Source organism: Pygoscelis adeliae, unplaced genomic scaffold, assembly GCF_000699105.1.
Source record: "Pygoscelis adeliae isolate BGI_AS28 unplaced genomic scaffold, ASM69910v1 Scaffold285, whole genome shotgun sequence".
In the NCBI taxonomy this organism is placed as follows: Eukaryota; Metazoa; Chordata; class Aves; order Sphenisciformes; family Spheniscidae; genus Pygoscelis; species Pygoscelis adeliae.
In genome coordinates, this window is record NW_008824867.1 from 94,759 (window position 1) to 104,751 (window position 9,993).

The 9,993-nt window shown below is 46.1% G+C and overlaps 1 protein-coding gene across 1 annotated transcript in view; it reads left to right on the forward strand.

Moving 5' to 3' along the window:
* ATP11C (ATPase, class VI, type 11C) overlaps positions 1-2,338 on the forward strand; it is a 39,691-nt gene extending 37,353 nt beyond the window's left edge. The window contains exons 30-31 of the mRNA XM_009324464.1: positions 1,301-1,391; positions 2,325-2,338. Of these exons, the coding sequence (XP_009322739.1) occupies positions 1,301-1,390 (90 nt within the window). The 3' untranslated portion in view covers position 1,391; positions 2,325-2,338. The remainder of the gene's footprint in view (positions 1-1,300; positions 1,392-2,324) is intronic.
* The last annotated feature ends 7,655 nt before the right edge of the window (positions 2,339-9,993 follow it).

The window sequence follows — 9,993 nt, forward strand, 5'->3', positions numbered from 1 at the left end:
CCTGCCCTGCCAGCCGTGTCCCGGACCAGCACGGTGGTACCGGCAGGCCGGTGCCCAGCTGGTCTGACCGTGTCCCAGGAAACCATGGGATGACCTTCCAAATACTGAGGTTCAAAACAGGCTTCTCTCCTTGAAGGTCTCATATCCCATGAGGTTTCAGTGCATTTTCCTCACTTGGGATAACTTGTTATCTTTGGTCCTTATTTAAAAATTATGATTATCTCGACTAAAAAAAAAAAAAATCCAATGAAGTAGTAGAGGTTTTCTTCTCCCGTAACATTGGAAGTACAAGTTTGGCACAGTATCAGTGAAGTAAAACACATATCTGCAAGGCAAAAAAACCCCCAAACCATGGAAGTTGAAAGCAATAGAGATGGTAAAAGAAGTATGGTTGAATTCTTTGAGGCTCCATGTAATTTCTTCCAATTAAGTATGATTTAATAGTTTCTAGCTTGACACCCCTATTGAATAGGCTGGGAGCAAGTCACTCTCAGCTGCCGACATAGGACAGTTCAAGGACAGTGACCTGGAAGGGTGACCTGGGGGTTACCAAGCCCCAGCTCAACTCACCTGAGAGGTGACCCATTTTTGCCTTCAGCTGATGGCCAGAAGATCTGTTCCCTCATGTAATACTTGCTTCCAAGAGTGCTTTATATGCATTAAAAAAAGGCTCTTGTGAAATCATTTAGCAAAGTAAGTGTCAACTAAAAAAGTCTCTTTATATGTGCATGCCAAACTAAACACAGGCTGAGCCATATTTAAATGTACATTTTTGAGTAAGAGCTTTATAAAACGCCTGAAGCAGATACCAGCTCTAGATGACTCTCTCAGCGGTCAGACGCTGAAGTTAGTCACCTGATTTTTAAAGGTATCTAAGATCAGGTAGATGATTTCAAATCAAGACCCTTTTTGAGGATCCTGACCTTAATATTGGGGAAAAAAAACCCCATCAGTTTCCCAAAGGGAGCATTAAATGAAAAAAAAAAAATTATTAGGGTTGTTATTTAGGTGCCTGAACCCCCAACTTGGCAGCTGAGGGTCCCTCTGGAAGAGGAGGATGGACTGAGGCCAGGTCGATGGGCATTTGCCCTTGACCTTAAGGGGACCGGGTTTCACCCCGAGTTCTCTATAACACAACACATCAGCTCTGCTCAGTCTTTATTCAGTCTTCTGCGTGGAAATGTTTTTTGTTTTTTTCCCCCCTTTTTTTTAACTGCAAGGCGCATTCGCGTTTTCCTTGGTTTCTGCCTTTCTCTTTCTTGTACTGCAATTTTCTGTCTTTTGTGCTGTTGTGAACTAGGTAACGAAGCGCCTTCCTTCCTCAGGAACATCCACTATCTTCATGCTTTCTCAAACTTCCAGCAATCACAGCTTTTCTTGGAGTGAATAAGGTGATTTCCTTTCTGAGTCACTATGTGTTGCTTGCTCTACTGCTTTTTTCCTCCCTCTAACCCCTAACTCCTGAAAACCCGTGTTTAGATTTGCTCATCCAGCAAAACCCTGCTTTCCTGCCCCCACCCCACCCCCCATTTGCTTTAATTTAAATCTTTTGCTTAAATATTTCGTCTGTCTCTTCCCTTTCGGTCTCCTGCTGCACCTCAGGTGGGTGAGCTGGTCGTGCTGGGGATGTCCGGGTGAGGTGGACGCTGCCAATGCTGGTTACACCCCCCTTCCCCGCTGTAGTTGTGTGTGTTCATGGACTAGATACAAACTTCTTTAAAGCGTGGGACAGAGGATTCAGTTTTGATCATCCTCTAGATGACTTGGCAAACAGCTCAGACTTGTTTGATCTAGGAGGAGCTCCCCAAGTGCCCGCCTTGCCCAGTCCATCCCACTTGTTAGTGCTACCGTTGTTCTTTGTACAAGTGAATAGGCCACGGCACTCAGCCTTCACAACGAGGGACAGTCTCGGACTTGCTGACCGTGGGGATGGTGGGGCTACTCCACAGCAGAGTGCCTTGAATACATGTCCCTAGTGTTTGGTTTCACTGCGGATCTCCAGTATTACTCGCTATTTTAAAAATACCGGTTACGTGGAGATCAAGGATGGTTTCCTCCTCCCTTGAAAGCACCTGTAGCGTAAACCTCCAAGCCAGAAGTTAACCGTTTCGGGAAGCGGGGCTTGTTTCTGAATACCCTCCGTGCCTCTTGCACTGCAAAACCCAGCCAGTATTAACCACCGTGGTATTTAGGGAGTGTGTATTGCTACATCCCTTACGATGTGACTTAGCCGTAAAAAGGTGTGCGTGTGTCTTACATTGCTCGACCGTGAGGCAGGGGCGAGTGTCGCGTGTGCTGTAAGTCTTTTTGCCTCGCTGTTGCAGAGCAGCAGGAAGGCACCTGATTCATTGTCGGCCAGACCTTCTGTCAGACCACTTCTTTTAAGAACATTCTCAGATGAGTCTAATGTGTTGTAACAGGTACCCTGTCTGAAGGAGTTGGGATGGGTTTAAAAGGCATTGATTAACCAAACGTAACCCCCCAAATCAATTAAACTATGGTTCCTGTAATCCTCTTGACTATCGGTGTGGGGCACCTGTCCTTGTGGAATGGAGATGCAATGCTTGGGATGCATTTTAATATGGGGACGTTGTCCTATCCAGCCTTTTCAGAATCCTGTGTGTGCACAGATCTTCTCAAACTGAAATATTTTGCAGCTCAAACTGAAATATTTCGCAGTAGGTAAACAAATCTTTCAATATAACTGATATTTTAGTCTAATATTAACAGGCAACTTAGTCTGAGAATACAGTCAGTGAATCGTGCTAATAGTGGTTATAAAAGCTAACACTGATGTATTTACAGTGAAGTATTCAAGTCTCAGCTATTAAAATGATTCCAGTATTGCATCTGAATTGTACCAAAATCCCTTTTTCTAGGGTGCATGCTGTTCTGTCAGATAGAAATAAGTACATTTTAATTCATCTGCATAGATTGAAACTAAACATGTCTATGTACGTCAACATACGGTACGGCAGGCATGTCTCCGTGTCTGTATGTGTATACACACACAGAGAGCATCCTAGTACAAGTTTACTTGATTTTAAACATCGTAGTAAGCCTATAGCAGAATAAAAAAGTAAAAGTGCCTAATTGAATTCGCAATTTCGCTTTCAGGTGAGATGTTACATAGCTGTAACAGCGGAGTCCGCTGCAAACGTAAAACTGCAAATTTTCTGCAAGCCCCTCCTACCTATGTGCCCGCGCCTGCTTCTAAAGAAATCAGTTTAATCGGAATGGCAGGTCCAACAGCCAGCCTTGCCAGAGCTCCAAATGCGTCTGGCATAAATCCGGGCTTCTGCTTGCCCGGGCATCGCCGGCGAGCCGCGCGGCCGTTCCTTCCCCGCAGACGTTAGGTGGTGCTCGCCTCTCCGCTACCGTGGACTGGTGCAGACTGGTGCGGGAGGCGGCTGGACTGGGGCAGGGCGGGAGCCGCGGGGGACGGCGAGGCAGGTGCTACTTTTAGATGTTATACGGCATTTTGCAGGTTGTGCAAATTGATTTACCATCCTGTTATTTGGTTGTGAATGAGATTTGGCACTTTTATCATGGTCTAATCATTCTTCTTCTCCTATAAAATTCTGAGTATTTTTTTTTCTAAAAATAACACAGGAAAAGGTTTATGAGTTTGGGAATGTAACAATTGCAATACATGTGCATTTTCCTTCTCATTTTTGCAGACTGGCCCCTTTGATCTGCCTATGTTAGTCTCATACAAACGTATAGAGAATGGTTATGTGAAGACTGAAGATGCTGTTACTAATTTGGCAGAAAGATATCCTCTCGGGATACTCTAAAGTGCTCCATACAAACACTGCGTATTGTCATGCTGTAGGAAAAAACCATGGTTTTAACCTGACAGTTCTCTTTAATATTACCAAGTACAGTAAGCAGCCATGCTGATAAAGCAGTAGCCAGGGCACTGGCCCCACAGCTCCCGTTTGTCTTTGGTCTTGTGGCTTCCCCACCACCCCCCTCCCCCCCAAAAATGCTGCCAAATTCTACGTCATTGGAGGCTGAGAAAGCATCTTTAGAAGTTCATTCAAAACAGCATGAATCGAAGTGCAAGCGAGCAATGCCAGCCCCGTTTCACACGGGGGCTTCCTCTGCCTGTTGCAGATCTGTCCGAGGGCAGCAGAGAGCTGCCGAAGTCTCTTGCTCTGCCTGACCAAAGAAGTAGCACAGACTTTAAACCCAGTAACAGCCCCCGCCGAAGGCGCCGGGGGAAGCCTGCTCCTCTCGCGCAGAAGCTGGCTGCAGCCCTGCGAGCATCTCGCCTGGTGCTGGGGCTGCGACCCCTCGGCGGGGGGCTGCCCCCTCCCAGCGATGGATTGCCAGATGCACGCGGCAGAAATACTTGAAAATTCGGGAGAAATCTTCGCCGACGGTGCAAAGCGTTCAGTCTCATATCCCTCCTCTGGGTATGGCTGGAAGCGGTCTGCGGTCCGTACGCAGCGGCGGTATCCGTGCGGAGACCCGCGGTGCTGGGAAGCGCCTGAGCATCCTCCCCTGGCCGGTTTGCTGATGGGTTTATTCCTGATGGAGGGTGAAGAAAAGGTCGTTTTCCCTCGTGTTGTGGCTGTTCGTGATGGAAGGAAGCTTTCGTGGGGAGGAAGAGTCTCAAAAGTTGGGCGGTGCCAGACTTTCAGCCCTTTTGCCCGGGCTCCTGTGGTTGTGCTTACGTTACTGCACTGTGCAGTTGCTTCAACGCTTTGAAGGCCCGAGTGACAGTGCGGTCCTTGGATGGTCCCAGGGACACGGCCTGTGCCTGTAAACCTGCAGGCATATAAAACTGCATCTTGAGTTATTTGCACTAAGAAAAAAGAAGCCGGTTTAGAAATAAAAGGGACACATGAACCTGATTTCATTTTACACTTTATTTGGTTTTTAAATTGGCATGATCTTTTTAAATCTACCTGTGCCATGGTCGTGGGAACTTTTCTCTTTGGGTTATGCACAGCAGAGGTGAGATGCCTGATGCTCTATTTTTTTTTTTTTTAAAATATTCTTTGATACTTCGTATGTGGAAAAAGCAGCTTTTTTGTTACGTTAAGTCCTAAGGAGTGACGGAGCACCCTGTGTGCCACCGCCGTTCGGTGTGAAGGTCCCCCCTCGTGCTGAGTGCCCCTGGCCCTGGCGCTCTGCAGAGCGATGCAGAGGAACTGCTGTGAGAAGCTTTCTTTCGAGTCTCATTTCAGAAGTAACAAGCTCCGTGCTGCGGCTGGGTTCGGCTCCTGCTCTCTCAGGCTTTGCATCAATTACATGCAAAGAAACAACAATTTGGGACTAGATGGAACATTCCCTTCAAACTTCGCTGAATCGCAGACTATTAATTTTCGGAAGAATCGAGTCCTGCTCTCTGGCTGCTACCCCTGAGGTCTGTCTTCGACTCTGGTGGGAGCAGGATGCGGATCAGCTGCAGGCAACTTCTGGCGTGCATCATAAGGACTTTGCAATGGGCCTTACCTGAGTGGGAAAGGGGTGCGTACGGTCCCTATGGCCGGTGGCTGCTCTTGTATCACCCAGCATGGGAGGGGACGTATGGACAGGAGCACTGTATTATACACGCTGCACTGGCCTCAATGCAAGTGGTGTTCGTTAGCACCGTGTTAGCAACCGCGGCTCGACTCCTTGCTGCATGCAAGTAAGGAGCTGCGCTTCCAGCATGTGTCCCATGGGCAAAGCTTCCTCCCCCTCCGCCCCCTTCTTTTTTTTCCTTTTCCTAACTCATTTCGTGGACCTGGAATTCAACTTGCAGACCTTGGCCCATTCTCAACTTTTCTTGCTAAAATGTGGTGCCTACAGATCAAGTATGCGATGAATACGATGAAGATGCGCTTTATATGCCAAATCTAACCTTTCTCCTTAAATATACAGTTGCTGACTTGTGTTTACATAACCTTTAAAATGCGGGCACTGAAATGCCTAATTCCTGCGATTCAAAACCATTCCAAGCCCGAATGGTCCCAAGCCTGACACCTTGCTTCTCAGTTTGTTTTGTGTCGTACTCTACTCCTAGGGTCAAAGTCTGTTCCCATGAAATTCAGCTGCAGGTTTTGCTGTTGACGTTAGTGGGAACAGAGCGAAGCTTGCCATGTATGTGCGATGTGTGAACTGTCCGAATAAAGCCACTTAAAACGGGCTAATTTCTGCAGCCTGTTTTAAGACGGAGCCTTCCGAGAACCAAATCTTTCTCTTCCCATTTCCAAGTGTCCTGTCTCAGGGTGGAACAAGCCATTGCAATAGCTGTACGTTCAAACCCCAGGCACGCGTGCTGACAGGCGGGTTGGAGTTAACGTGAAATGTCTTGGCTAGCAGCTCTTTTGGGAAAATGCAGGTTTTCCTGGGCTAGTGCACCGGTGTAGTGCTGGGGACGCCGGGACAGCCGGGCTGCCCTGGACCTGCAGAAGAGCTGATCCTCCTCGTTTCAGCAATGGCAGAAGTGAAATTCCTATTGCTGTGGATGACTTGTGAAATCGGGGGAAACAGGAGTCCCCTTTTGGGGTTAGGGAAGGGAAGAAAAAGTGGTGATAGTAACTGTAAGGTATAAGCCAGCAGGATGCTGAAGTGGCAGTAATCCGACAGGGATGCTGTGATTGTTGTTCACGTCGCACGATACACGCTGCGCTGTTACAGTGCTCACCAGTGAGCTAAAAGGTCAGTACAGGCTTATCGGTGGAAAAACTTGAAGGAAAAAAGGCTGGTTTTTTTTATAATAATTCGTTGAAGTTTAATCACTGGCTAGCGACAGGGAAAGATAAGAAAAGTAATGAAGATTCCCTCTGAAACTGTTATGTGATAACGGAGGAACTTGGTGTAGTCATAGCTACTTTTCAAAAACTAATCCTAATCGTTATGAGAATATTATAAATGACTTGGAATTGCATAAAAGCTTAAAATTGGATTTGTATACACACAGTTGAAAAACTTACCTAATACTGCACCATTTATCCAATTTCCCAGCTATGGATTTTTTTTAAAAACCATGTAGTATATAGAAAGTGTAAATTATATACAGGCAATGAGAAGATACATTTTCAGCTTCTTGCAAAAAAAAGGACTGCAACCTTACATTTTTTTCACTTAAATGCAATTTTATACATTTATGTTGCTTTATATAAAGGAAATTGAATGTGAATGTTACCTTTTATGAATGCAACTTGCTCTTTTTTCATTACAGAAACTTTTGTTTGAAGTAATCAATAAACTTTGGTATGTTGTTCTGATTAATATATATTTGTTGTCTGTCTTGTCTCCTTGGATGCTCCTAGGCAAGAGTTTGTAACGTGGGCTTTTACAAGGCAGTACAAGGGGGACCATTGGCGTTTTCACTGGGGGGGTAGATGATGCCAGCAAAGCCATACTCGGTTCTCTGATGCGGAGCAGCATTTGCCTCAGGAAATACTGGTTGCTTCTTATATATTTTTATTTTTCCAGCAAGGTATTAGCAATTCTGCTGGTAACAGCTGCTGCACGTAGCTGGCCTGTGTGCTCTAAACCCATTTCCCTGAAAAATAATCTGTCAAACTAAGAAAGTAAGTCCTGTGAATTAAGTGAATAAATTGGTTTAACTTTGTAGAAGAGCTGAACTCGGAGCTTTAGGTGCCATTTAGGAATTGGGTTAAAAAAAAAGGCAGGCCCATGTGCCCGACTTCCACATGTGCATGGAGGCTGCTTCTTAATGCTGTGCATTGGTTCTGTGTGTTGCGGCTCCCTGTAATAAATAAGTGTTTTTTAGTTCAAAGACTAGAAGCACACAAATGAGGATTATTCTGTGGTTTGTAAAGTGCCTGGAGCTGGTGAAGTCCAGGCCAGATATTTGCATTGATGAAATTCCAACAACGCAACAAAACTGTTAAAGCAAGACTCACAGTGTTTGTATAATACACAAGAAAAATACGTAGACTTAATTTTTTTTTTTTTTTTTAGGACGTGGGTCTGATTCAAACAGAAATGTTTGTAATGAAAAACTGACAGTTTGAAAAATTCTGTTTTGGCTGCTTCGATTTCTTCAGCTCCCATCAGCCACCAGAGGACAGATGGCTGTGCTATTTAAAACAAACTATAACCTTTAAGAAGCAGCTTGTACTATTGGAAACCAGATACACGCATTGAGAATCCTAATAGCCCAAGTGAGTGATAGTGAAAATCATCTGAAGAGCTGGAAAGGGTTTTACTCCCAGCTTGCTACCCAGGCAGACGGGACAAAAGTAGTAAATGTAAGCGATGGGAGAGGGCCGTGGGTCACGAGGTATTTCAGAAAGCACCGAATTAACATTTAAAACGCCTGTGTAACCCTTCATATTAGAAAGGAGAAGCGATGTCATTTCGTAAGGTGATTTTTGACGCAGACAGCAATCTTTTTAAAGGTCGGGCTGTTGGCCTATGAGGGCTCTTGGCACGCGGAGGGGCCGGGGTGTCCCCGTCCCTCCCTGTTCCCTTGCAGCCGTTGCAGAAGGAGATGCATCTGCACCGTCCTCGCTGCTGGGACTGGGGTTGGCTTCTTAAATCTTCACATGTCTGGGGATAACCTGCTAAGCTGGAAAATACGCTGTGGCCTGGAGAAAGGGCGTGTGTGCACCTGTATGTGTGTTCCCTTCCAAAACCAGGGGTTGTAACAATAAATAAGGCAGGTCCGACTGACCCAGAGAAAAAGTGAGAGTGGGAGAGCGGAGTGGAGTCCTTTCTCTTTTTCACATTGACATAGCAGGTGACATAAAATCCCGGCCCTGATGAAATCAGTGCAGGCTTAACTGGCTTCAGGATTTCTGCCGGGCTGTGAAGCCTCTGCTCCTCCCGGACCAGCCTGGAAAGAGCCCCCGCCGGATGGTACCCCAGGATCGGGGATGATGCTGCCTCGTGCACATGAAATCCTCCTAAAATCCCTGTTTATGAAAATGAACCAGAGCTTAATTACTCTTCTGCACAAGTACTTTGATGTTGCTACGCTTATTCCAGAGGTGAGCAATTCCCTTCAACATCAGTTTGACTCTAAACTACGTTTAGCCAGCTCTGTTTTTCCAGTTATCAGCACCACCCTAAAAAAAAATTAAAGCCCTTCTGTCCCGTTTTGCCCGTTGGAGTTTGGGTAGGAAAGACCAAGACGATGCTCCCCATCGGAGCTGGGGCTCAGGGGCTAAGCAGGGGGCACGAAGCAGGCGTGCAGGTGAGGAGAGGATCAGTGGAGGAGTTGCCTGTAAAAGCTGAAGGGGCTAGCGTGATGGAGCGGGGCAAAGGTGTTTGCAGCAGCCTTCCAGGTGGTGTAGCAGAAAAAATGGGCTTTGGGCAAGCCAGGGAAAAACATCGCAACAATTGAGCTCTGGAGTGATGAGAGCTGGGCTGTATCTTGGAGAAATTATCTGGCACCCGCAGGACTGCCTGTGAGAGTTGGGACAGAGGGCTGAATTGAGGGTGACAAGTTAAATTACCCTATTTAACCAGAAACTCTTTCATCAGCCTGTCAGAGGAAGGGTGTTTCTGAAGGAGCGACTAGGAGACGGGATGGACTGAGCTGATGGTGACAGACGGGCATTTATCACGACACTTTCAGAAGCCTCTCACAAAGCGATATCTCCAGCGACGCGGTGGGGCTGGAGCAGCTGCAGCCTGACTCGCTGCTCAGCCCTTGCTTTCTGCACGGCCCCACAATGAAGTGTGAAAGTAGCAGCTTTTGGAAGTTGCGGAAACAAAACCTATGTTTTCTCCAAATTCTAATAAAAGTATATGCTGGGGAGAAATAGCTGATATGATTATTCAGATCCATCTCAAAAGGTGATCGCATCACTGTGAGGCCTCAGATGTCTGTGGTTGCCTAAAATGGAGCATTCCTGTTGGACTAAACAGGTATTTTTGAAGGGTGATTTCTAAAATCCAAATAATGGCACCAGTCCCAACAAAAACTTCTAGCCTTTGTCTGAAAAAGAAAGAAAAAAAAAAAAGGGGGTTTTAAATTTTTTTTGGGGTTTTTTTTTCAACCCCCTCTGCTCGAAATTA